Raw genomic sequence first — 27479 nt, 5'->3', positions numbered from 1 at the left:
ATCTTCTCATTTTATATGTGAAAGTATAATTGATAACCCTGACAAAAAGTGTGCAGAATTACAGCTTTATTTGTAATTACTGATTTATAACGAGTTTATAATGAATTTTTCTCAACTTAAAAATGCTGATGTAGCTCCATGGTAAAGCACCTGCTTAGTATGTGCTAGGCCCTGGAACAATAACAACAACAATAATCTTAAAAGATGGTGTTGATGTAAATGAACAGGAATGCAAAGGATTTAAATCACATAAGGCCTACTAACTCCTCAACTTAAACGCATTGCCTTGGAGAAAATCATCTTTTAGCTGGAACCTGCTTTCTTTGGTCACCAGATTCGTAATCTACAAAAGTAAAAGAAGTTGAATTTCCCAGTTGCTGAAAAGGGATATATACAGAATACAATCCTAAAGAGAACCGTCTTTTCTCCCATTACCACACATTCCGTTTTGGAGGGAAAAGAAAAAAAAAGTTTGCTAGAGAATGCAAAATGGCGACCTTCAATGACGTCATGCTGTCTCGGTCGCATACCGGAATCTCAGTAAGGGCGGAAGCGAGCTACAGCAACCTCGTTGTGGGCGGTCGTGACTTCCCACGCAAAAGGAGAAGTTTCAACGTCAGGTGGACAAGTCCGCTCGGGTAAGGGCGGAAGTTGTTTTAAGGGCGGAAAGGTTCTATCCCAAGATTAGCTGCAGCTCCTGTAGCGTTTTAGTCACTTCCGGGGCGGATCGGAAGTTGCTTTGTTTTGCTTCAAGATGGCTGCGGGGATGTATTTGGAACATTATCTGGACAGTAAGAGCAGTCTGGAGGAGGGGGTCAGGGGTCATAGAGTGGTGGGGGGATCGGGGCTGAGAGAATCTATGGCCCTGAAGTCCTGATGGCGAGGTCGTCACAATTATAATGGGGATTTGTGGGAGGAAATATTGGAGGGTGTGAAGAAAGAGGGGGTTGGGCAGTAGGGTCGAGGCCTTGCTGTTGGGTATAGACGGGGGAGGGGCTGCGCGATGGGGCCCAGAGTTGTGTCTTGAAAGGCTTGTAGGCATAGCAGGGATTTTTTTTGGTGCCTGTATATTTTAGGGTCTCCAAGCTTCAGCGTAGATTTACGCGCCCCCGCCCCCCGAAGTCTTTCATAATCGGTGTCAGCATTGTCATTGGGGCAGTGGCAAAGACTGCTTAAGTCTTCTGTAGTCGGTTGTTTCTCAAAAGTAGCTTCTCATGGAGGGGGTGGTGCATAATCGACCACTGTCAGATGATTAAACCGGACCGCTTCTTTTTGACTGAGTACAAATCCAGTTCCTATCAAATGAACATCTGGAATTCTTTACCCCATTTGTGTAAGCTACCCCTTCACAAAATCTGTCACCCTGTGTAACGTTTTAGTGTTGAGAGCCATTCATTCAACACTCATTGAGAAACATAATGCATTGGCAATGGGGATATAAGAAAATAGGTAAGACATAGCCCCTGCCCTCAAGAAGCTCACAATCTAGTAGGAAACAGATTCTGAAAGTTAATAATTATAAAAGCTGACAAGTGAAATATTGGAGATACATTTAAAGGACAGTTGGCAACACTGGAGTGAGGGGCTGATTACCTGGGGATACAAGTAAAACTTTCCAGAGATATCTTGATAGGGTCTTAAAGGATAAGTGTTTACTTGCCTATGCCAAGAGAGAAAGGGAATTCCAGGTTGGGGAAAGCATCAGCACAGGTATTGTGACAGATGTGTGGCTAGGTCAGAGTGTTTGATATATATGACTTTAAGGTGAGAGATTAGAAAGCGAAACTGGAGACTGGGGCTAGATTGGACAAAGTCTTTTTTTTTTTTTTTTTTTAATACCAGAGAATGAATCCAGGGGCACTTAACCACTGAACATATCCCCAGCCTTTTTAAAATATTTTATATTTTATTTTGAGACAGGGTCTCGCTAAGTTGCTGAGGCTGACTTTGAACTCATGATCCTCCTGCCTCAGCCTCTCAAGCCACTGGGATTATACGTGTGTGCCACTGTGCCCCCCTGGACAATGTCCTTTAAGGCTAGCTAACAAGTTTGCATTTTAAAGTAGTGTATGGCCAAGCATGATGGTGCTTGCCTGTAATCCCAATGACTTGGGAGATTGGGGCAGGAGGATCTCAAGTTTGAGTCCAGCCTCAGCAATATAGAAAGCCCTTAAGCAAGATCCTGTCTCAAAATTAAAATGGAAACAAAATTTTTAAAAGGGGTGGGAATGTAGCTTAGTGGTAGAGAACTTGCCTAACACACACAAGGCCCTAGGCTTGATCCCCAGCATGGAAAAATAAAATTTTAAGTGGAGTCTTGGGAAGAGGTTTTCCTTGTATGAGAAAGGCTTAAATATTTTCATTCATTTATTCAAGTATTCACTGAGTACATTTTGTATGCAGGTTATACTTCTAAACACTAGGGAAATGGAAGAAAACAAGACACGTTTTCATCCTCTTGGAGGGCTAAGGCGACAGACACCAAATAACTGATTACAACTATTATTTAATGACAGTTGGATGAGCACTAAAAATAGTAAAGATGGGCTACCTTGGCAGCCTATATGGAGGGCATTTGTCAGAGTAGGAAAATTAGGTTTGAACTGAGTTTTGAAAAACTAACAGAAATTTAGTAGGCAAAGAGGTGGAGTGGGATGATGAAGACCAAGCATTCCAGGGAGAGAAAATAGCTTGCTGCTGGCAAGTTTGAGACTCTCAGAAAAGGCCATATGATCAGAGCAAAGAGAACAGAAGGGAAACTGACATGGCTGGTGTGAGTTAAGCAAGGGCTAGAATGTGTAGAACATCCTACCAGCAATGGGAAGTTACTGGAAGGTTGCTAGGTGTGGTATCACATACCTATGTCCCAGTGACTCCAGAGGCTAAGACAGGACAAATACAAGTTCAAGGCTAATCTCAGCAACTTGGGGAGACCCCATGTCAAAAAATTAAAAAGAGCTAGATGTAACTCAGTGGTACAGCATCCCTGGGTTCAGTCCTCAGTACCAAAAAATAAAGGAAGTTACTGGAAGGTTAGAAGCAGAAGACTGACTTTTTAAATTTTTGTTTTATTCTGCAGTGCTGGGGATCAAAACCAGGGCCTCATGTATGCTAGCCAAGCACTCTAGCACTGAGCCAAATCCCCAACCCTGGTTTCCGTTTTTTAAAGAACATTTAGGCTACTCTCTAGAGAATAGATTAGAATTATATCTGTGATAAGTAGTAGAATTCCATAGTGTTATTTGTAAGTTGAAGGCAAGAAGGTTGGAGGCAGAGATTGAAAATGAAAGGGAAAGGCTGATTTGTAAAGTCACACAAGAGGAGAATGGTGGGATAGTTGTGCAGAGGTGGAGAAGTAGTTTTGAGGAGAGAAAAGTGACTATCTCTTGTGAGAAAGGAACTATGAATGCTGTCACAAATCCAGAGGTTCAGAAGAGGGAATACGGAACTGTACTTTAAAAAGAGGTGTAAAGGGCTGAGGTTGTGGCGTAGTGGTAGAATACATGCTTCATATGTGTCAAATACTGGATTCCATCCCATCCATATGAACACAAATACACACAAATTGTAAGTTTGGGGACTGGAGGTGTGGCTGAGTGGGAGAGCTCTTACCAAAATCTGTATAGTTCAGTAATTCTTTCTCTCTATTCTCTAGGTATTGAAAACCTCCCCTTTGAATTACAGAGAAACTTTCAGCTTATGAGGGACCTTGACCAAAGAACAGAGGGTAAGTATAGAGTAAGCAGTTCTTGTGTATGATGAGTACGTGTAATCATTTATTTTTCTACTTGCTGTTACCACAACATCTGGTATGATTTGGAGAACTATGGGTTTTTTAAAAACTCTCTTGGAATTCTATAAAGAGGTTATTGATCCTCGTTTCTATATCACTTTTCCATAACCAATGAAATATTGAGACAAGTCCTCAAGAACTCAGAGATGCTATGTTCTTTATAGCTATTCAAGAAGAATTCAAGAAACCAAAATTGACTGTAGCATCACTTCTGCTGTACACATCCAGTATACTTACAGGATAACTATATTGTTTTTGCTTGAATACATTGTTAATGTTACTATCACAAAATTCACATTGGCTTTAGATTACATTTCATGTTTGTAGACAGGAGCTTTGCTGAATGAGAAGAAGTTCTTTAAAAGAGAGAGTGAAAGACAAAAGAGAGCAAGCAATTAACCCTGGGATCCTACACTGTATTCCTGAAGCTTATAGAAGCATTAGATAACATCTTCAGCTTTGGACACTGAGGAGATTTGGCTACTTTGAGGCAGTCACTGGAGCCTGAGGGAAGTTACACTACAGTTATCAAGTTGGTCTCTTCAAGATCCAAGATGTCTATCAGAGCTATCTCCGTACCCACTGAAGGATATATGACTTTTACTTTCCATCCTTTGTATTCATGCTCAAGGATATAATAAGCTGGTTTTAGGTTACATGAAGCTGTGTTTTAAAATTGCTCTGGTAAGTTTACTCATGAAAATGTGAGCATCATCTAAAATCTGGGCCATCAACCCCTGAGGACTACCTGCCAAATGATGAGACTTTATACAGTTTTGACTCTTCAGTCCATGCAAAAGACCAGCTGGAGATGATGGAACTATATTCCTTTTTTAGCTTCTTTCAAAGGCCTGGAATGAAGTGGAACATAAATGTAGCATGTTTGCAGATCTTCCCCATACCTGTGTTAACACAGCTATATTATGTTAGAGTCAGACTTTTGCTTCTTTCCAATGACATTTTTATGAGCCCTATCATACATTAAGGAGTATACATCTACAGTTAGTGTCTGGGGACATCACCACCTTCCAGTTTCAAACTGTTTGGAGAAATATCTAAGATGGACAAACAGAAATAATGTGATGGAAAATACAAACAAGTTGCAGATGAACAGCATAATATGTGGGCAGTAAAGTAAACAGAAGAAGAAGGGACTAAATTTAAATTGTGAGACCTAGAAGCCAGAGCAACAGATGACCCAGCCTGGTTTCCTGCAGTTAGAGGGATGTTTGTGAAATGAGAAACAAGTTGTCTTTGGAATATTCATGGATCAAGAAGCAGCAAGCTTTGCAAAGAAGCATGTTCAAACATCAACAAAAATATACTTCATATTAATGTGGTATGCAAAGAATCCCTCAATGTGTTGCAATAATTTAAGTTCCAACTATGCTAGCAGTGTTGTCAGCACCTTGAAGGCATCTTTAAAACAAATAGTGTTGATTTGAGTACGTGGCACAGTTCCTGTGAACATTCAGTAGGTTTTAGTTCAAAGGTCATGATGGTCAATGGAAAAAGTCCAAGAAACAAGAGCAAGAAGTGTGTTTCATCTAGCCACCCAGGAGCCATTGTGACCAGGCCTCTGTCTCTGTTGTAGACCTGAAGGCTGAAATTGACAAGTTGGCCACTGAGTATATGAGTAGCGCCCGCAACCTGAGCTCCGAGGAAAAATTGGCCCTTCTCAGACAGATCCAGGAAGCCTATGGCAAGTGCAAGGAATTTGGTGACGACAAGGTGCAGCTTGCCATGCAGACCTATGAGATGGTATGGCCCTGTTCATGGCTCCCCACTACCTCCCATCTAATCTTTGGGGTCTTAGACCCCTCCTTCAGCTGTCGGAATCTATTTTGGGTCTGGGAGATCCATAGATTTTGCCTTAGCCTCTATTCTTTCATTGGAACCAGCCTTATACTTCTCCCTTCTCCTTCCTTCTCTCCCAGGTTGACAAACATATTCGACGACTGGACACAGACCTGGCCCGTTTTGAGGCTGATTTGAAGGAGAAACAGATCGAGTCAAGTGACTATGACAGCTCTTCTAGCAAAGGCAAAAAGAGTGAGGAGGGGGGCGGGGCTGTGAGAGTGGGTGAGGACTCTGAGGGAAAAGAAGTCTGCTCTTCACTGATGAGGGAGGAGTATCAAATTGGAAGGAAGGGGAAGAAAGAGGACAGGGACTTAACCCATCTTTCTGTCTCCCTGCCTTCTGGCTTTCCCCCTCTTCCCTAGAAGGCCGGACTCAGAAGGAGAAGAAAGCTGCCCGTGCACGTTCCAAAGGGAAAAACTCAGATGAAGAAGCACCCAAGGCTGCCCAGAAGAAGTTAAAACTTGTGCGCACGTGAGTGTATCACATAACATACTCTTCGCCAAGTAACATCCTCTTTCCTGACATATCACTCCCACCCTGCACTGCACTGCCCTTTGCCACTTTTCCTGTTTTCTGTTAATAACTCTTCTCATCATTTTGGTATCTGCTGGATGGAGAGGAGAAACCCCACCAGGATTTCCTTCTACCGCCTCAGAGCCTTAGATCTTAGCTTCCCTTCCTAAAAATGACAATTTCTCTTCCTCTTGGCATGCAGAAGTCCTGAGTATGGGATGCCCTCAGTGACCTTTGGCAGTGTCCATCCCTCTGATGTGTTGGATATGCCTGTGGATCCCAACGAACCCACCTATTGCCTTTGTCACCAGGTCTCCTATGGAGAGATGATTGGCTGTGACAACCCTGATGTGAGAACCTTTTACCTCAGGATGTGGGGTTCTGAGGGACATGAAAGGAGTGGGTTTAAAATGGGAGAGCCATGGTTGAAAAATGGGACTTCAGAATAAAAGACAGTGACTGAAAATAGGGCATTGGTGGCATGCATCTGAAGTCCCAACTACTTAGGAAGCTGAAGCAGGAGGATCACTTGAGCCCAGGAGTTCAGGGCCAGACTGGGCAACATAGTGAGACCCAATCTCAAAAACAAAAACAAACAAACAAAAAAAAAAAACCAATGAATGGATATGAGTGGCCTTAGGCCTTCCAGAAAGTCTCCAGAGGGATGGGATAAAGGCACACTCCTAAAGAATCTTTGCAAGGGCTTTCTTTGCACCGCCCAGTCTTCTAACTACTGCGTCTTCCTTTTCCAGTGTTCCATTGAGTGGTTCCACTTTGCCTGTGTGGGACTGACAACCAAGCCTCGGGGGAAATGGTAAGTGACAAGAGTTGCAGATCTGCAGCCTAGCTGGACTGTCCCAAAGTTAGATGGTATAGGACACTTTCCCCTTCACTCACTTTCCCCCTACCCTTCTTTTTCTTGTTGCTTTCTAGGTTTTGCCCACGCTGTTCCCAAGAACGGAAGAAGAAATAGATAAGGGCCTTGGATTCCAACAGTTTCTTCCACATCCCCTTACCTGGGCTAGTGGGCAAAGAAATGCCTGTGTTGGGGCAGTGGGGTTCAGGGAGAAGTGGATGGTACAGTATCATCATCATTCCTTCTCCTTCCCTCTCCCCATTCGCGGTGCTGAGGCTGCATTCAAACCCTGGTAGGGAGGGGTGCTGCAACCACTAACGGTATGTGTTCTCATTCTGCCCTCCCCCTCATTGGGAAGTGAGCTTGCCCACTGTTCTTCGCCTCCATGCTGAGGTTGGTGCTGTATTTCAGAGGGAGGGTCCTCTTAATTTCCCTTGCTTTGTATTTGAGGACTGGGGAAGTAGCATAGGGCACTCTGGCCCCCTTAATTTTCCTCCCCCTACCCTGTGGGGAGCTAGGTGTGATAAACTTTCTTCTCCATTCGCTTCCTGTTTTTTCATGGTGGGGATCCCCCGGATCATTTGGGCTGTGGCCCTCATTGAAAGGGGCACCCCTTCCTCTGTGCCAAGGGGATTCATCCTGGCCTTGAATGGGAGAGGGGGCAAGGTGGAATACAGATAACTCACATGTAAAAGGAGCCTGGGTAGGTAAATAAAAGCTATATGTGTTGGCCTGCTGTGTTTATTGTAGAAACACTATTTCAGTACATGTGCTAAGCATTCTTTTTGCACCCTCTGGGTTGGATGAGGGGTGGGAGGATGACCTGCCAGAAGTAGGACAAGACAAGAAACCTGAAGTAGTACCTGTGCACCAGCATCTGCAGCTTCTCAACCTGGGGAAGGCAACACTGGCTGGAGGGTGTGCCTCAGAACTTTGTAAATTGTGCATCTTTTCTCCATAAAACATCTTTTACTTAATTTCCAATAAATGATGTATTTGTGTTATATATGTGTACTACTATACTAAATCTTAGTTTGATTTCTTATCTTAAACATTAAACAGTCAAGACACATTTTCTTCCCATACCTCAATGGATTGTGTTGCTCATCTCCCTCTTGGGATCTATTTCCTTGAGCCTCGGACATACGTATACCTGAGCAATCCCTCCTGTGAACCCTTCTCTTGTTTTCCTGTTTGACCCATTATCTTACCTGGAGGCATACTCTCTAGCTCTTAACCCAGATCACCTGCCCTTTGTTTTGCACGTTCCATCACTGCCAGCCCCAGAACCCTGTCTTTGCTGGCATCTAGGTCTTTCCACCATCTGAACAAATTGCTTTTCTAAACTCTGATTTCCCAGTGTGTAAAATAGGGTTTATATTAGATCCACCTTCTGGGATTGTTGTGGAAATAAAATAAGGTAGTACCCATCAAGAACAACAGGCCTCGTCGAAAATAGAACATGAATGGTGGCCTTTGCTCTTCTGGATTTGCCCTGACATGAGCGATGCCCTCCCGCTACCTGGCCACTTAGGTTCGCGGCCCCGCCCCTGGGCCCCGCGGTCCCGCCTTTGTGACGCAAGGCCACACCTCGCACTCCTGAACGCCAGCCCGTGCCACCGCCGCTCTGTCTGTGGCTTGGCCGGTTAGAGGCCGGGAAACACGGACGGATCTTCTGGGGCCATGAGGAAACTATCTGATGGCCTCCTCTCTCTCCTGAAGGGTGAGAGGTTCCCACCTGTTCGAATAACGTCGTCCTCCCCCAACTCAACCCTTGTGCTCTACCACCTGAGACCTTTTTTTATGGTTCTGAGATGCTTTCTCATGGTGATTTGAGTCTGCTCCCTTGCTTCTGACACCCTTCCCGATCCCCCCTGGGAACATTTGCTCTGTCCCTACAATCCCTTCAACCTTCACGGCAGGGACTACCCAAGGGAACATCCCGGTTCCTAATTTGCCTGGGTCTGGAGCGGGTTTGGGGTTGCCGTCCATCGAATCATGTTACCCCACTCCTCAGTGCTGCTCCTGCCTCTGGCACCTGCCCCAGCCCAGGAGTCAACTTCAGCCTCCACTCCAGGCAGCCCCCTCTCCCCCAGCGAATATGAACGCTTCTTTGCGCTGCTGACCCCAACTTGGAAGGCAGAGACTACCTGCCGCCTCCGTGCAACCCATGGCTGCCGAAACCCAACTCTGGTACAGCTGGATCAATATGAAAACCATGGCTTGGTGCCGGACGGTGAGGGCCAGACCGGTGGGGAAACCCAAGCAACCAGAGTTCACCCAAGCCCAGGGCAGAAGTCCTGTGCTCGCGTGAGATAGTGGGAGGGTATGGCCGGCCCCTCACCCAGAGCCATATACTCTACTCTCACGGGGCCGCCTTCAGAGGGCCTTCCCTCTGCGTGTTCACCTTCTCCACTCCTGCCCCTTTTCAGGCGCTGTCTGCTCTGACCTTCCTTATGCCTCCTGGTTTGAGTCTTTCTGCCAGTTTACTCAATATCGCTGCTCCAACCATGTCTACTATGCCAAGGTGAGGCCAGGAGAAAGGTTGGATCTGGTGACCCCAACGCCAAGGGAGTGGGAATGAGGAGTTGAGGAAGGGCTCCAGCACCATCATCCTTAGATCCTCCCTCTCTGCCATTTTGACAGTCATTCAGTCAGACTCCATATGAATAGTCTCACCTGGACATTCATACTGTCTGAATATTCCTGTTACTTCAAGAAAAGTAGGAAAGAGGGATGGGAAGAGGCAGAGACAAGCCCTTCCATTTCTTCTAACAGATCAGTGATTTTATTCTAGTCAAATGCGGAAGAGTGAAGGCAGGGGTGTGACCCAGACAAAGAGACTTTCTTCCAAAGAGACCCTTTCTCAGGACTAGCGGGTTCCAGCAAGGATCATGTTCCTTCATCCCTTCCCAGGATCTGTGAGAGATAAGCAATCCTGGGAAAGGGAGTGAGGAATTGGCTAAAGCAGAAGTCTGCCCTTGGGAAAGGCTTTCCCATTTTCCTTCTCTCCCTGCAGAGAGTCCGGTGCTCCCAGCCAGTATCCATTCTCTCACCTAACACTCTCAAGGAGGCAGAGGTTGCAGCAGAAGTTGCACCCACCACCATGACCTCCCCGTTTCTATCCCATATCACAGGTGAGACCCTACCACAACTTCCAGAGTCACGTGGTAAGTTATTGGTAATAGGGAAGGGAAAGAATGTTGAACAGGGAGGCATATCTTCTGCCATTATTTAAAATCCTACCCTGAATCCTTTCTCCCTAGATTCTGGGCCTTGTTTGGTGGTGCTGGGGATTGAACCCAGGGCCTTAGTACGTGTGAGGCAAGCACTCTACCAACTGAGCTATATCCCCAGCCCTCTCTGGGCCTTTTATAAGCTAAGTTCTTCATTTTAGAAAGAATTAGGACTGGGGATGTAACTCAGCGGTAGAGCATATGCTTAGCATGCATGAGGCTCTGTGCTCAATTCCCAGCACCTCTTCCCAATAGAAAGCATTAGTTCCTAGCTACTCTGAATAGTTTTTGTTCCCTAAGGGAGAGAGGAAAAAAAGTTGCATTTGAGGTGGCAGGTAGGGAAGAAGAGCACTTGTAAGAGAGGTATGAAAGTGACACATACCATCAAAACCATATTTACCATGGAAATATTCTTTCATTTTGATATTCATAGTCATTTTTTTATACTTAACTGTGTAGGTAAATGTGATTTTAGTCTGCATTCACTGCCCTTGAATTTATGTGTGAACAGACACTTAGGTGCCAAAAGCCTGACTCTCTCTTTCTCTTCTCTTTTTTGGTTCCTCCCAAACCCTGTTGTAGCCACAGAACGGCAGGTCTTCCAGCCCTGGCCTGAACGACTGAACAACAATGTTGAGGAGCTGCTCCAATCCTCCTTGTCCCTGGGAGGCCAGGAGCAACTGCCTGATCACAAGCAGGAGCAAAGACAGGAGCAACACAAAAAAGAGCAAATGCAAAAACAAAAGCAGGAGGAAAGGCAGGAGCAAGAAGAGCAAGAGGAGGAGCAAGAAGAGGAGGGAAAGCAAGAAGAGGGGCAGAGGACAGAGGAGGGACTGGAGACAATGTCTAATCTGCAGGCCAGTGCAGAGGCTAAGTTTCTGTCTGAATCTTTGTCTTCCAACCCTTCCTCCTTCACTCCCCGAGTCCGAGAAGCAGAGCCTGCTCCTGTCGTGATGGAGAACATCCAAGAGCTCATTCAACCAGCCCAAGAAATGGATGAAACAAATGAAATATATGATGAGGATGTCTATTGGAGAAGTCAAAACCCTGGCAGGTATAGGAAGTTGTGACTTCCTTGAGGGCCCTGCCATCCCTGCTGCCTACTTTGGAAACGAGAAGCTCACTTTCCCAGCTCTGGCCTGCAGACCTACTCAGACCTACTTGCACTTCAGGCACAACTAGCAACTGCTATACCTATCCTTGGCTTAATCCCTGTCTTAGGTGCTCATTCTCTACATGATGTGGGGCAATGAGCCCTGAACTGGAGCTACCAGGCTTGGTTTTGGTCTTGTCTCTGTCCCTGATTAGCATTGCAACAGTGAGAAAGTTATTTCTCCACTCTGGACCTCAGTTTCTCATTTGTAAAAGAAGGCAATTGACCCTAGGCCTCTCAGGCTCCATGCTGAAGGCCCCATGATAAGTATGGTGAAGGTGTATGACAAAGGCTAACTGTGCCAGGCATGTGACTCATGCCTGTAATCCCAGCAACTTGGGAGATTGAGACAGGAGGATTGCCAGCCTGGGCATCTTAGCAAAACCCTGTCTCAAAAAAATAATAATAATTAAATTAAATTAAAAAGGGCTAGGGATGTAGCATAGTGGTGGATAGCCTGTGGGTTCAAGCCTGTGGGGATTGAACCCGAAGTACAAAAAAATAAAAGACCAGCTGCTTAGGGGAGGGCAAGAGAGTAGATATGGCTTTCTGCTCCAGCCTTCTAGCCCATCGCACCAGTCAGTACTGTCTTCTTGCAGCCTCCTGCAACTGCCCCATACTGAGTCCTTGCTGATAATGTGCTATTCAATTGTGGAGAATACCTGCATCATGACCCCCACAGCCAAGGCCTGGAAGTACCTAGAGGAGGAGATTCTTGGTTTCGGGAAGACGGTATGCCTGCTATTGTGTTTAATGAATGCCACTAAGCATCCTCTGGGCCTGGCACTATGCCAGGCCATGGGAAAGGGGGATGAGCAAGGGAAGCATGAGGCATAGAAGCAGAGATTCTATCCAAGTGGGATTCCCTTCTTTGGAAGCATGTCAGACCACCTTCAAGGAGGAAGACTTTAAACCTAGTCTGGAATTCATCCTCCAGCCCACTAATGTTAGGCTGAGTCATCTCTTGATCCTATTCACCATTTTTAGTATCTAGCTGTACCTAGCTGATGTAGCTCTCCTTTCCAGAAGGTTCATAGCATCTGTTCTAGGGAATCTGTAAAGGGATTCCAGTCTCAATGTATTTTCCAAATGCATGAAGTCTGTTCCCAGGAAAATATACTTTAGGTTTTCCTTTCTTTCAAGATGAGTTGCTCAGGCTAGTCTGAAACTCCTGGGCTCAAGTGATCCTCCCACCTCAGCCTCCTAAGTATCTGACTATACATGCATACCACTGCACTCAGCTCCTAGATTGATCCATTTTTCTTTCTTTAATACTGAAGATTGAACCTGGGGTGGGGGTTTTACATTGAGCTACTCCCTAACCTTTTAGTTTCTTTTTTTTAATTTTGAGTCTAATTGCCAAGGCTGGCCTTGAACTTGCCATCTTCCTGCCTCAGCCTTTGAAGTAGCTGGTATTACCTGGCACCACTATGTTTTCAAGAAATACAATTTAGCAAATATTTATTGAGAGCCAGTATACGGTGTGTTCATCCATTTGTTTAACAAATACTGATTGAGCACCAACTCTCTTTTAGGTATTTGAGGTGGAGTAGATCCAGTGCTTGTCCTCTTGCAATCTAGTGGGAAAGAGAAATGAAGAAACAGGCAGGATAGAGATCAGTACTATAATAGGAATAAGTACAAAGTACAGAGGGAACAGATAGGGTGAAGGGACAGATCCTCCATGTTGGGAGGATCAGAGAATGCTTCTTAGAGAAACATATTTAATTTGTGACTTGAAAATAAGAGAAGTTAACCAGGCAAAAGAATGAGCCCCATGGAAGGTTCCCAGAAGAGGGTATCATATGTGTAAAGGCTCTGAGGCAACTAGAAATCTGCAGATCCAGAATGAGCATATGGTTTCTTTTAAGGGGCTGAAAGGAAGGAGGTTCATCCTACATAAGGAGGGTGCAAGGAGGTAGAGGTTTTTAAAAACTTGTAAGAAAGTCAGTGGGGCCAAGAATGGTACACACCTGTAATCCCAGCTACTTGGTAGGCCGAGGAGGATTGCAAGTTCAAGGGCAATCTTGGCAACTTGGTGAGACCCTGTCTCAAAGAAAAAAAAAAAGACTGGGGATATAGCTTAATGAAGGAGTGCCCCTGACTTTAATACCCAGTAGAGGCAGGCTGAGGGGTGTGGGAAGTTGAGTCATGGAGAAAGCTTACTGAATGACTTGGATAAGAGTACAGCAGAGTGCATTTTACCCGGAGTAGAGCAAAAGGAAACACATCAGAGAGATGGTCAGTGTCCTTATGTGAAAAGTCTTAAATGGCAGTATTAGCATTTGTATTTAATTTTGCAGGCAAGGGGAAATTAATGCAGATTTTGGGTCAGGAACATGATGCTGCCCTTATGTGGTTCTGTGAAGAGTAAGCAGGTGATATAAGAAATCCCATGTATCTTTATAGGCTGTACCCACTGGTGAGAAAGGAGGATGATGGAATTGACTGAAGATACTGTTTAGCAAGATCCTCCCTGTAGTGCTGAGGAAGCTCAACCAGGGCAGAGAGTCCAGCTAGGAGATGGGTAACTCCACTTTGAGAAGATCTTCCAAAAACCTGGAAGTTTCAAACCTAGGTGCTTGGTAGAGCAAAGATTTTAGAGTTAGAAGGACCTAGATTCACATCCCAACTTTATCTTCGTTAGACGTTTGGCTTTTAACAATGTACTGAATCTCATTGAGCCTCAGTTTCTTCATCAGCGAATAAGGAATATTATTAGTACTTCTGTTATTATTATTATAGGGTTCTTGAAAAGACAAATGAGACTATATAGACAGTACCAGCACTGTCACCTCTCTGTAAATATCAGCATTATCATTAGCAGAGAATAGAAGATGGTTATGGGTTTTTCTCAGAAAAGCTAAATTAGGGGCAATTGGAGGTTGTCCAAAGCACTTGACAATGAAAATTTGGAGTTCAGGGAAGAGATCAGAACTGGTGATAAAGATTTGAGTATCAGCTAGGCACAGTGGCACAAACCTGTAATTTCAGTGACCCAGGAGGCTGAAGCAGGAAGATCACAAGTTTGAGGCCAGCCACAGCAAATTAGTGAGACCCTCTCAAAAAGGGCTAAGAAGGTAGCTCAGTGGTAGAGCATCCCTGGGTTCAATCCCTAGTAACACAAAAATTTTTTTTAGTGTCACCTGCATGTAGATGAAAATTACCCAAGAGTATAAACCATTCATATCCACATCCAGGAAAAGGGTGAAGAAATAGCTGAGGCAAGGTCCTTGAAGAGGAGAGTGAGGAAAAAAACCAGAGAAGCTATCCAAAGAGCCTTAAAGCAAAGACATTCCGTGGGCTTCTCTGGAGGGCTAAGGTGGGGGAAAGGGCAGGTCATTGAGTCCAAGCTTCAGCTTCTCACTCACACTCCTGTCTCAGGTCTGTGACAGTCTTGGGCGGCGACACACATCTCTCTGTCCCCTCTGTGCCTTCTGCTCCCTGAAGCTGGAGCAGTGCTACTCAGAGAACAACCTGCAGCGGCAACAGTGTGACACTTCCCACAAGACACCCTTCCTCAGCCCCTTGCTCACAGCCCAGGGCGTATCTGTCGGCACCCAGGTACCTAGCCGGGCAGCCTGTAGTGGGGAAGCCTGTAGGAGGGCAGGGGTGTGTACCTCTCCCCTGTTTCCTGTGCCACAGGTAGGGTCCCCAGAAGCAGGCCGCTTTTATGGGCTGGAATTGTATGGTGGGCTCCGCATGGACTTCTGGTGTGCCCGGCTTGCCACAAAGGGTTGTGAAGATGTCCGAGTCTCCAGCTGGCTCCAGACTGAGTTCCTTAGCTTCCACGATGGGGATTTCCCCACCAAGGTCAGACCCTCTCCCCAAAACTTAGCCCACCCCTCCCCTTGCCCTAGTTCCTTGTAGGTTTGTGCTCTAGGGTGTGGAAGGGGACTTGAGTTCCTCACAGAACATCCTACCTGATTCCAACAGACCATGGCACACCTCCCCAAAAGAGTAAGATGGTTTTTGGCAAAGCAGTAGGAGCCCAGCCAGATGAGAAAGCCCAGAACTGGACGTCAAGGGTCAGAAATAGTCTGAGGTTCCAGTCAAAGTTATACTCATCTCTATGATAAAAGATTAGGTGACATGGGGGATGCTGCCTGGCTCTGTGATCCCTGACTTAGCCTGCCAGGCTCCTTCTCTGACACTTCTAATGCATTCCCTGCTTAGTAACAGCAATTTGGCTCCCCTCTCCCCAAAGCTACCTTTCCAATAGGATAGTCAGTTGTTGCTGAGACTCAGGCCCCTCTTCTTGTGGTTTGACAGGAAAAACCCAGACAAGAAAAAATAGAAGCAGCTTAAGAAAGGGCTGGTAGAAGTTGGGAGTATAACTCAATGGTGGAGTACTTGCCTGGCATGCACAAGGCTCTGGATTTCATCCACATCACCAGAAAAAAAAAAAAAAAAAAAAAGTGCTGGTACTCAGCTGAGGGGCAGTGCCTAGCTTTTGTCCCTGAACCCCTAGATCTGGAAAGGAGTCTTAGAAATCATCTCAGCTGCCCCCTGGATTTATAAATGGGAGGCAAGTTCCAAAGAGGGAAGTTGTTGACCCTCTGTCACACATAATTTTCTTCTACCATCCTCCTCATCACTATTACCAGAAGGATCCCTAGTATTTGGACCACTAATTGGGTCCCCTTTCTCATGTTTTTGTTGTTGCTGCTGGGAATGGAAAACAGGGCCTCATACACAGTAAGTAGTCTACCACTGACCTACATCCCCAGCCCATATTCTTGATCCTTAACTACCCAGCTGTCCATTCCCATTCATCAGTTTCTCAGCAAGCTGGCCAGTAGGGCAGCCACTTCTGTTTCTCCAAGGCTCCTGGATGCTGCTTAACAACCTGTGACTGAGGGTGAGAGGGAAAGGGCACAGGGACAGAGAGGCCTATTTCTCAGAGAGTACAGTGAGATCCATCCCAGGTATGCAAGATCTGGTTATCAAAAGCTACACCCCTGCCCCTGGTCTGCCATTGCAGTACCCTCTGGGATCTGATGTTCTGTTAGGCTTCTTATATTTTCCCTCCCCTGCTCCTGGTTTAGGTTTGTGACACAGACTATGTCCAGTATCCAAACTACTGTTCCTTCAAAAGTCAACAATGTCTGATGAGAAACCAGAATCGGAAGGTGAGCACCCCAACCTGCCCCCACCTCCTCCTACCAGCCCTTCAGTCACCCACACCAGGTGTGTGTATTCTAAGTCCCCCCTCTTCCAGAAGTTGGGCTATGGGGAGTCAGTTCCCTATTTGCATCTACAGGGCAAAGACCTCCACAGGGTGTTCCCTCCAGGCCTCTGGTCCTGGATTAAGCAAGTCCCTCCCAGGCATAAGGGTACAAGAGGAAGATGGTGCAGATGTGGGGAGGACCCCCCAAGGACACCACACCTAGGCTAGGAATTGGATGTTGAGTTTCAGTGTGGCCTCCTTACTTACCAGGTAGCCTAAGATAAGTCAAGTCCCCCTCTATGCTTCAGATTCCTGATTTCCAAAAGAAGGAGGTTGGGCCATTGGTGCTTCCTCCATCTTACAAAAAAATCTTTTGAGTACCCTATTTTCTTTTACTACTCACTTCTGGTTCTTGCGTTGCTTCTGACACCTCCTCACCTGCACATTCCTGGCGCCTGGCTCTGTGTCACAGATGATATGCACAATCCCCATGTAGGTATCCCGCATGAGATGTCTGCAGAATGAAACTTACACTGTTTTGTCCCTGAGCAAAAGTGAGGACCTTGTGCTTCGATGGAGCCAGGAGTAGTCACCCTTGACTCTAGGCCAACTTGGATGAGCTGGTATCCATTGCTGGCCCCTCAGCCTGATGGGTCCATATTCTCCATACTGTGCAGTTACCTAGTCCCTAGTCACAACTCTCCTTGGGTTGGGATAGCAGTCCCAGAGGAGGTCCACAATGGAAGTTCCATCTGCCTTAGAGGATGATATCTTTATATAAAGTGTTTATTTTCAGCCTGTGTGGCCTTTTTGGTTTGATCTCCATCCTCAGCACTGCCACCTTGCCCTTGGGAATCAATCTCTAACCTCCCAATTTTATGGATCCATCTGCAGATGAGAGAACCTAATGGGAATGGTACTCAGGGAAACAGCCATCTGTCAGAGAAGCAGAAGACCTAAGCAGTCAGGGAATTGGATTGAAGAAAGCTATGGCTGGGGTCTTAGGGGTTATGTGTACTATGAGGACATGTGTGTCTTCATTTCTGAAGTTCTGGGTTCCGTTATCTCAGAAGTAAATGTAGGATTGTCCCTTTTCATGATAGAGGTCAGAGCCTGAGATCATGTCCATGGGGATCAGCTCCTGATAAGCAAGGCATAGCTTTCACTTTATCAAGAGAGGAGAAACACACGTTGAGTTTCTTCCTCTTCTATAGGCTCACAGAAGTCAACAGTATTTTTTTTTCTTGCAGTGCTGGGGGGATCGAACCCAGGGCCTCGCACATGCTTAGCAAGTGTTCTACCACTGAGCTACATCCCCAGCCCATTAACAGCATTTAAAAAAAACTTATTATGGAAATTACCAGAAATGCACAAAAATAGTATAATGTTCTGGGTGTGATGGCACATGCCTGTAATTCCAGCTACTGGGGAGGCTGAGGCAGGAGGATCATAAGTCCTAGGTCAGCCTGGGCAATTTAGCAAGAAGTGGTCAGAAAGGAAGAAAGGAAGAAAAGAAGGGAGGAAGGGAGGGAGGGAGGGAGGGAGGGAGAGAAAAGAGATGGTGTTTAGATCAGTGGAGAGCACTGCTGGGTTCAATTCCCAGTTCCAACAAAAACAAAACAAAAACCAGTATTATGCACCATCATGTACCCTTCACCCCACCCCCACATGACCTATCATTCAGCAGAATGTTAGGTCCTACAAAGCTCATAATAAAGAAACTTAACCTAATGTTTTCCAAACTCATTTGACACAAATGAGTACTGCCTACACCTCAATTTTTTTTTTTTTTTTTTTTTTTTTTTTTTTTTTGTTATCAACCATGGCTCATGTTTACTGAGGGGCTGAACTCAGCAGGAGGATACAGAAGTGAGGGCTGTCATCTGAGCTCTCTGCCCTTCTGGAGCTCCAAGCTTAGGGAAAGTAGACCTGAGTAAAGAGGAAGCATCCAGCCTGGCACGGCTGGAGGAGCTGGGTGTGTCTGGAAGGGAGGGAGGGAGGGACAGAGGGCCTTGCAGATCACTGGCACACAGAAGACCCTGAGCAGGGGAAGATACAAACAGTGGCATGAGCGGACCACCTGGTAGACCTAAGAAGAGGAGAGACACACAGGGGAGAGTATGGGTGAGAACAGTGAGAACAGTGAGCTGCAGTGGGTTAGTCATCGGGCACCAGTGGTGGGTGGTGCCAGATTAGAGTTCCCGGAAGGTGTCTGATTGTGTGGAGAGGATGGGTGGGGGAGTTAGGGAGGGTGAGCTGGGGCTGGATTAAGTGTCATTAGCTGCTGGGGTGGGGGGATTTCTTCTCTGGCCAGTCTGTGAAGGCCTCTGAGGTCAATGCTTCCTCTTCTCTCTCTCCTTGGCCCTGTGGGGTTGGGTGAGTGCAAACAGCTGGGAGGGATGTGCTGAGATCTGCTGGGGTGGGTGTGTCCCCACCCGCCCCGGAGCAGGTCGTACCAGCCCAACCCAGCACAGAGCAGGCAGCGGAAGCCAGCTTGGGGCAGCCACAGTGCGACAAAGGGAGCACAGGTATGGGGCTGTGACAGGTGGGGTTGAACTGACCAAGGGGGCACAAGGGGCAGCACCCCTCTTGTGGAAATGGGGCACATAGGTGGGGATGTAGGTGCGAGTGAGCCCTGGAAATACTTTCGAATACAGTAAAAAGCCCAAAGGGGCTGCCTGAGCCAACAGATCTTCTCAGAGCTGCCTGATGAGGCAACCAACATGCCTGACACACCCAGGAATGCCCCTCTGAGGTTGAAGCCCCCACTCCAGGGCATCCCAAGGGTCCTCCCCTTCACCCAGTAGGCCCCCCTCATGCGAAACCTGAGCTTCCAAAGGAGGGGCCTCTAGGGAATGCTTCCAATCTTTTCCAGGCCTTTTACCATATGACAATGAACTAATCTGATTAAACTCTGCTAATGGGTTCACTGGCACAGATGTGTTTTTATTGTTATCCTTCTCAGGTAACTAAGGTATATTTTATTTTTATTTTTTTGCGATGCTGGGGATGGAACCTAAGGCGTCAAGAGTGCTAGGCAAGCTTTCTAACACTAAGTCCTAGTCTCAGACCCCAAAAGCATATTTTAATGGAATCTTAAGGAAAATGGGCTCCACCCAAACCTCATCTATATAAGGGATTGGGGCTAGATGGTCTCTAATGTCCCCATGGTGCTGACAGAAGTGTGCATGTAAAGGAAGGACATTTCAGATATTATGCAGCAGGTGGAAAATGAGTAATGTGGGGATTTTTCATGGGACCAATGAGGGCCATTACCTACCTGAAACCGATGTTTATAGGAGCCTCCATGACAAGAAAGGGATCAGCAGCAGATGTTATCTCCAAAACTTTTTTTTTTCCTTTTTGGTAACCACAGGGACTGAACCCGGGGGTGTTTTAATCACTCAGCCACATCCACCAGCCCTATTTAAAAAAAATTGAGGCAGTGTTGTCGCCAAGTGCTTAAGTCCTTGCTAAATTCTGAGTATTGGCTTTGGAACTAGTGATATCCTTCTGCCTAAACAGCCGTACCCAATCCGATGGCATTACAGGTGTGTGCCACTGCACCCGGCTCCAAAACTCTTTTTCCAAGAGGATGGAGGCAGCAACTGAGGGGAGGTGTGAACTTATTCTGTGTTTAAGTGCATGTGAGCGAGCCATGCTTACTCATCTCCCTAGTCACCAGAGACACAAGATCCCAGCTCCAATCTGTGCTGGCCTCATGCCATCAGCTCTCCCCACCCTGCATGCCTCAGTATTTATCCCGCTAACCCAGAGATATTTTATACCCAGGAGTATAAAAACAGAGAAAAAGCTGATATAGTAAAGAAGTGAACGTGTCATTTTTAACAGTGCTGTTACAGCTGAAATAATGTGATATTCTGGTTAAAAAAAAAGAAAAAGAAAAAAAAAAAGTCAAGAATATAGCTGAAAGGGTGAGAGTTGAGGGGGCTGGCAGGTGTGGGGAGCATTTACCTGGCATGTGTGAGGCCCTGGCGTGGGTCCCTAGTACTAGGGCAGGGGAAAGGGTGGGGGGCTGAAGCCAGTGGTACACCTAAGAGCAGAACAAGGTTTCAGAAGCAAGAAAGCCTCCAGGAGTCATCCAGAAAGAGGCAGATCGCCAAGCCTACAGCAAGGATAAGATGCATGTGGGACACAGGTCAGTGGGGATGAGCTCTTGCTTTGACTTCCATTGAACTGGATTTCTTATTTTCCAATCTGAAAGCAGGTGGAGGGAGATGTGCAGGTGGTGTGGTATCATCCACATATCAGGAAAACTATTGAACTCTGGGCTGCCTTTGATTTTTTGCCTTTTCCCAGAAGATGTTGGAGAGATGAGGTCAGCACACCCAGGAAGGGAGAAGACATGGCTGAGGATGATGTTGGAAAGGCTGGAAGAGAAAGGATGTTGTGGGGGTGGGGTGTGGTAGAAGCGGCTGGAGTAGGAATTTTGGCTGAGGAAATGAGGCAGGAGGAAGACAGTGATAAGACAACACCACACCAGCCTGAGCTCAAGAGACTCCATTTAGGCAAAGATTGTGGTGTCTGAGGCAAAAAGGGAGCCTCCTCCACTCATCCTGGACCTCAGACTATCTCCACACATATTTCTTTCCCATCTCATCCCTCCACTTCAGACCCAAGAAAAACTGATAAACAGGGTTCATTTGTGCCCCAAAAGAAGTACTTGGGACCAAGCTTTTCACAAAGATTTTAGACCGGATGAAGCTTATGGAGGTTCAGATCAGCTGGATCTGTTTGCAGAGGCTGGATATACCAATAATGTGAAGGTGGTGTTTTACAATTAACCTCGTCTGAGGGGAACTGGCACCCTCCCAACACTGCCTGAACACAGAAGCAGAGAAGTGGGCTCAGCTAATTTACCTAGCAGGTTAGAACATTTACGAAAGGGGTATTTCCTGTATCTGGATGAACCACCAATTGGCTACAAAATTTAGAGAGCGTGGGGCTATCCCAGAACTGATCTTCTAGGGCAAGGAGAATGGGGAAAACCTGAGAGTCCTTTTCAAACTTTTGACCTCAGGGAGAAGGCAGAAGGATGTGAATAAAAATAGGAGTCAAAGAGAGAACAAGGCTTTTGGTGCATGCGTGGGAGGGCTTGGGGGTGGGGGGAAAAAAGCGTGGAGATGGTGGCACACAGAAGTTGAACAACAAAGAGGTATTCTGTTCCCCTTCCTGTCCCCATCATTGTCCTACATCACCTAGTCCTTTGTCTTTAGGCTCCCTTCTGTTTTGTTGGCTAGTTGCAATAGAAGGTGGCTACTGAGGACAGGAGTGTGGGGAGGATAGTGAGGGACTGATCATGATCTAGGCTTCCTGCCTCACTTTTACTCCCTCATTCTTACTTCCTGCCCTGTGGCTGAAAATAGCCCTGCCCCTCTGGCTTATCTCAGCCAAGAGCAGCACCCAGCCCAGCCTCAGAGGGCAGTAGGACAGGTTCCAGAGGCCTTGAGAAGGTAAGAAACCTAGGATCTTGAATGTGTACACAGGAAGCTGAAGGACAGACACCATGAGCAGGCAGAATGGCTGCACACACTCTGGTGTGTGAGTAGTAATGGTGCTGGTGGGGGTGAGAGGAACAGTTCCCAGGGTCTCTGTGTATATAGCAGATTCTTTGTACCTTGGTGCCTTGTGGTTGAGATTTGTTTGTTGATGTCTACATGGGAAAATTCTTTTTAAAGTGCCTGATTGTATAGTTTGTATAATAGGATACAATCCCTAAGGTGGGGGATATGTCTCCTCTTCCAGTTCTGGCCCATCATCTGTGCATGTGCTTGTGTATTTCAGGGTGTGTGTACACATTGATTTGTATGTTACTGGGGATCTGTATGCATGCATCTGCATGTCTGTGCATAGATGTGTATGTAATGGTGTGCCTATATTACCACTCAGCTTGAATCCCTGTTACTGAGCTTATGTAGGCCTCCATGTCCCTCCTCCTCCCTGGTGAAATGCAACCCCAGAGTTCCTTCTTTTCTGAGGCAGCTGCTGTTTCTTTGATTCCTGCATTTCCCCCACAACCTGTCCTCTTCCTCAAGGCAGGACTGAGGGAGAGGGTCTGTGCTTTACCCCTCCCCCCATGCCTACATCCCATATTTCCTTTCCTGTTTGCCTCCTCTTTGACAGTTTTTTCCATCTTTGCCCATCTGGCCTGCATTGTGCCTATACAGCTTCACAGATGGGAGCCTTGGGGGCTCAAGAAGCAGGGGAATAGGAGCTGGGACCAAAGCAGGGGCCTATGACAGCTCTCACCTCTCAGTTTTGACCTCTCAGTTTTGACCTCTCTGTATGACAGTCAAAAAGAGGTAGCTTCCCTCGGGCTCCCCCACGCCCCAATACTAGGGATGGAAACCCAGAGCCTCCCTGCATGCTGGGCAAGCACTCTGCCCACTGAGCTACTACTTCCCCAGACCTGAGACAGGGTCCTATACTAAGTTGCACAGACTGGAACTTGTGATCCTTCTGCCTCAGCTCCTTGTGTTGCTGGGTTACAGGAATGCCCCATGGTGCCCAGCAAGAGGTGGGTTCTTGACAAACAGGCTCCATTTATAAGAAACCAAGGACTACTCTTCTTTGGAATGGGATAATGGGACCCTCATGCTTTCCTTTACTAGAGGATTCCTAACTTTACCTTTGAGTAAGTAGCTCAAGGAATCCATTTGGTCTGTGTAACTTTGCAACTTTTTAAAACAGAATGACTGAGGATTCTTAGAAAAGAAATTTCTAGTGTGTGTCTCCTACATTATACGGAGCTACTGATTCTCCAAGTAATGGTTAAAAGTGATAAAGCATGTGCTGGGCATGTAGCTCAGTGGTAGAAGCCTCAACACCCCACAGACCACTAAAATAAATAAATAAAGTGTACAGTGTAAGCTATTATTGAAATCTTAATACTAGATTGTTTCCAAACAGGCCCTTTTACGAGACGAAGGTTTCATGCTAGTATGTTATACATGTGGAACCAGATAGTCAAGAGTGTAAAAAGAAGTGGTTAGGTGACTGGCTTTTTTTTTTTTTTCCTCCAGTGCAATTGTGATTGGAACAGGGGTACTCTTCACTAATCTAACCCCCGGCCCCTTTGTATTTTTGATTTTGAAGACAGGGTCTCACTAAGTTGCTGAGATTTACCTCGAACTTGTGATCCTCCTGCCTCAGCCTCCCAAAGAGCTGATATTATAGGACTATGCCACCATACCCAGCAGGTGATTGGATTTTGATACAAGAGATGTTATACCGGATTAAGAGTGGGCTAACATGGTTGAGTGGAGAGCAGATTTCCTGCCAGGCAGCCAATGAGTGTCACTCAGGTCTGCTAAGTTCGAAGACTGAAGTGTGCATCTGCAGAGTGTGGTCCCCACCCCAGGATTACCATCTACTTGGGGAAACAGAACCAATGTACATAAAACAACTGAGAGGGTCAAAGCAGCAAATTGTTTAACTACTTTTCCTTTTTTCTTTTCTTTTTCTTTTTTTTTTTTTTCTTCTTTTTTTTGCTACCAGGGGTTGAACCCAGGGGTGCTTTACCACTGAGTCACATTCATAGCCCTTTTTTATATATAATTTAGAGACAGGGTCTTGCTCAGTTTCTTAGGACCTCACTAAATTGCTGAGACTGGCTTTGAATTCACAATCCTTCTGCCTCAGCCTCCTGAACTACTGGGATTACAGGCATGTGCCACTGTGCCCGACTTAAGTATTTAAGTATTATTTATTTATTTATTTATTTATTTATTTTCCGTGAAGGTGGGCGGGTCTCACAATGTTGCCCAGGCTGTCCTGGAACTCCTGAGCTCAAGCAGTCCTCCTGCCTCAGCCTCCTGAGTAGTTGGAACTACAGGCATGTAGCACTATACACAGCTCAAGTACTTAAGGGAAATTTCAAGGAGGCATGTATGTGTGTGCTTATGTGAAGAAAGGTGAACTTCTTACCAATATTGGAAGTTGGGAATAAGAAGGAAGTGGTGTTTTGTTTTTTCAGTTCTGGGGATTGAACCCAGGTCCTTGCACAGGCTAGACAAGCACTCCACCACTGAACCACATCCCCAGTAGGAACTGGGTTATTAAAATATATTTCAATTGGACAAATGAGGAAGTAAATAAGTTACTCCTGGGCACACATTTAATATAATTAACTATAAAAGACTAGGCACTCTACCCAGCATCTATCCACATATTGAACCATCTACTTTGGCTGGAAGCAGTACATTATATCTTGGACTTTGGAACTGGGAAGTCCTGGGTTTGGATTCTGAACTCATTTCTTGGTGACCAGTCTTGGGCTTCTGTTTCCTTTCCTATAAAAATGAGGACAAATACCTACCTCAAAGGATCATTGGAAGGGTTAGAAATTAAGTATGTAACATACCCTGGAATATGGTGACCATTATTTTTCAAGCTACATTTACTGAGGTAAGTGCTGGGGATACAAAGATGAATAAGCCACAGTCCACAGTCTCTATATCAAGAAGCTCACAGTCTAATAGGAGAGGCTGATTAAGAACAGTTAATTACTATACACATGGGAATAGTTGATAGACCTGTGCACCCCTGCACCCTGGGAGGCACAAGGGAGGGGACTACATCTAGCCTGTAGGGGAGGCAGATCACAGGGTCCTGAGAAATGACTAAGTTTGCAAGTTGGAGAATGAAAGGAGGGACATTCCAATTTGAAGAAACAGCATGTGCAAAGGCAGAGGTCTGAAGTCAGAGGTCTGAAAACAAGGTATGTGAAACATTAGTATTAGCTTACTATGATGGAGCAAAAGAACATGGGTGAAAGTGGGGGATGTGTATCCAGAAACAACTCTGATTTTATTTGCTTTTCAGCATGTTTAAGCCCCATGTGGTTTTATAGTCATCCTTGGCATCCCTGAGGAATTGATTCCAGGATCCCCCCTTGGATACACAAACTCATAGATGGTCAAGTCCCTTATGTAAAATGGTATATTTTCAGAAAACCTAGACACATTCTTCCATATACTTTAAGTCATCTCTAGATGACTTATAATGCCTAATACAATATAAATGGTGTGCAAACAGGTGTTACACTCTATTGTTTGGGGGATATTAACAAGAAAAGGTTTGCATATAGAGAGTACAATTTTTTGAAAAAAATTTTTTTTTTTGTGGTACTGGGGATTTGAACCTCGGGTACTTTATTTACCACTGAGCTGTAACCCCTGCTCCTTTTAATTTTTTGAATTTTGATACAGGGTCTTGCTAAGGTGCTGATTTTGGCTTCAAATTTGAGATCTTCCTGCCTCGGTCTCCTGAGTAGCTGGGATTACAGGTGTGAGTCACTATGCCCAGTTCAGACAATTATTTTTTTTAATATTTTTGATTTTCAGTTGGTTGAATCCATTAATGTGGAACACATGGTTATGAAGGGCTGACTGTATTCTCATTGTCAAATTGGCACTTTACAGGGGAAATGTTTATTACCTTTAACTGTTCCACAATACCTCTTACTTGTCTCAAGCTGCTGGTGGTGATGATTGATGGGAGAATAAACAAAAGCCCCACAAATCTGGTACCTGACAATAGTTTTCTGCAAGAATTTATTTAGCAGTGCTAGGGATTGTAGGGGGGACTTCAGCATGCTAGGCCACATCCTCTCTGAGCCACATCCTCAGCCTGATATGCAAAAATTAAATAACTTCTTTGGAAGGAACCAGCCTCATGTCAGGATACTTGCTCAGGGTCTGAGACAATTTCTCTCCCTAAGATGTGGCCAACAGTGTTGCTTAATGTCTATAGAGTTGTTGTTTGAGATGATGAAAAAATTCTATTTCTGGAAATCATTAGTGGTGAGAATTATGTATCATTATACATGTACTAAATGACACAGAGTAGTACACTTAACAATGATGTTAGAAGCTGGGTGTTGTGGTGCATGCTGTAATCCCAACTACTTGGGAAACTGAGGCAGGAGGATTACAAATTTAGGGCCAACCTGGGCAATTTAGCAAGATCCTGTCTCAAAATAAAAATTTTTAGGGGCTGGGGAGATAGTTGGTAGAGTGCTTGCCTCATAAGCACAAGGCCCTGGGTTTGATCCCCAGCATCCAAAAAAATTTTTTTTTTCTAAAAGGGGCTGAGGAGCCAGGCACTGTGGTGAATGCCTATAATCCCAGCTACTCTGGAGGCCTGAGGCAAGATCACAAGTCCAAGACCAGCCCTGGCCACCTAGTGAGATCCTGTCTCAAAATTAAAAACTAAAAAGAGATCGGGATGTAGCTCAGAGCTGAAGGTAGAGTGCTTGCTTGTTAGGCATGAGACCCTGGGTTCCACTGCCCAGTACTTAGAGCTGAACCTAGTGGCATATTCCTGTACCCTATCATTCCAGTTATTCAGGAGGCCGAGGCAAGAGGATCACTTAAGGCCAGAACTTGAGGCCATACTGGACAGCATAGCGAGGTTCTGTCTCCAAAAAAAGTTAATATAAAAAAATGATAAACTTCCAGTTATGCATATTCTTCTATCCCCCATGCACAAGATAGATGGAATCTGGGTAGGGAATGGAGTATTTACCATGGCCTCAGGGAGTTCAGGAAGTTGGGACACTCAGACCACATCCTCTTCTTTGGCTTGTCTAACTCTTGGCTATGTCCTTGGTCTGCCAACTTTGCCTGAGGACTGTAGTTGCTGCAGCCTGCTCTTTATGGCAGCTGAGGCAGTACTACTTCTCCTTACCTTGACCCTCTCAGGGTCCCCTGTGTGTCCTCACTATCAAATCACTGTGTCCCCTATCACAGAACTAACCCTTTGGGAAGCTCTCTAGGTAGACCCTCTAGGGGAAGCACCCAGACAAAGCCCAAGGTACACTAACATGCCTCTGCCCAAAGCAGCTGGGCAATTGGCCTATGAGATACCAATACATT

At 45.7% G+C, this 27479-nt stretch overlaps 2 protein-coding genes across 4 annotated transcripts; both read left to right on the top strand.

The window, feature by feature from the left end:
• The first annotated feature begins 670 nt into the window (after positions 1-670).
• Positions 671-8026, top strand: ING4 (inhibitor of growth family member 4). Of its 2 annotated transcripts, none has more exons than XM_079141115.1 (8): positions 671-791; positions 3656-3727; positions 5388-5554; positions 5731-5845; positions 6016-6124; positions 6369-6516; positions 6919-6980; positions 7100-8026. In XM_079141115.1, the coding sequence occupies exons 1-8, from the start codon at positions 755-757 to the stop codon at positions 7137-7139; spliced, it is 750 nt and encodes a 249-aa protein (XP_078997241.1). In that variant the 5' UTR covers positions 671-754; the 3' UTR covers positions 7140-8026. The 2 variants fall into 2 exon arrangements, with proteins under 2 accessions (XP_078997241.1, XP_078997242.1); XM_079141116.1 differs by having other exon boundaries at positions 679-791; positions 6019-6124.
• A 141-nt stretch (positions 8027-8167) lies between these two features.
• On the top strand, positions 8168-18201 carry ACRBP (acrosin binding protein). Of its 2 annotated transcripts, XM_079141074.1 has the most exons (10): positions 8168-8745; positions 9040-9258; positions 9455-9549; positions 10042-10159; positions 10841-11312; positions 12011-12143; positions 14796-14975; positions 15057-15224; positions 16460-16543; positions 17078-18201. In XM_079141074.1, exons 1-10 carry the CDS (start codon positions 8706-8708, stop codon positions 17168-17170), a joined length of 1602 nt encoding a protein of 533 aa, XP_078997200.1. In that variant the 5' UTR covers positions 8168-8705; the 3' UTR covers positions 17171-18201. The 2 variants fall into 2 exon arrangements, 1 of the variants encoding a protein (XP_078997200.1); XR_013763972.1 differs by lacking the exon at positions 17078-18201 and having other exon boundaries at positions 15057-16339; positions 16460-16530.
• The last annotated feature ends 9278 nt before the right edge of the window (positions 18202-27479 follow it).

This window comes from Sciurus vulgaris (assembly GCF_902686455.1).
Source record: "Sciurus vulgaris genome assembly, chromosome: 5".
Classification (NCBI taxonomy): domain Eukaryota; kingdom Metazoa; phylum Chordata; class Mammalia; order Rodentia; family Sciuridae; genus Sciurus; species Sciurus vulgaris.
This window is presented reverse-complemented; position numbering and strand designations above follow the sequence as displayed.

Coding starts and splice junctions, on each gene's coding strand:
- ING4 (XM_079141115.1), top strand. CDS start 755: ATGGCTGCGGGGATGTATTTGGAACATTATCTGGACA. Junction 3,728..5,387: donor CCTTGACCAAAGAACAGAGG/GTAAGTATAGAG, acceptor TCTCTGTTGTAG/ACCTGAAGGCTGAAATTGAC. Junction 5,846..6,015: donor TTCTAGCAAAGGCAAAAAGA/GTGAGGAGGGGG, acceptor CCTCTTCCCTAG/AAGGCCGGACTCAGAAGGAG.
- ACRBP (XM_079141074.1), top strand. CDS start 8,706: ATGAGGAAACTATCTGATGGCCTCCTCTCTCTCCTGAAGG. Junction 10,160..10,840: donor GTTTCTATCCCATATCACAG/GTGAGACCCTAC, acceptor ACCCTGTTGTAG/CCACAGAACGGCAGGTCTTC. Junction 12,144..14,795: donor TTCTTGGTTTCGGGAAGACG/GTATGCCTGCTA, acceptor CTCCTGTCTCAG/GTCTGTGACAGTCTTGGGCG.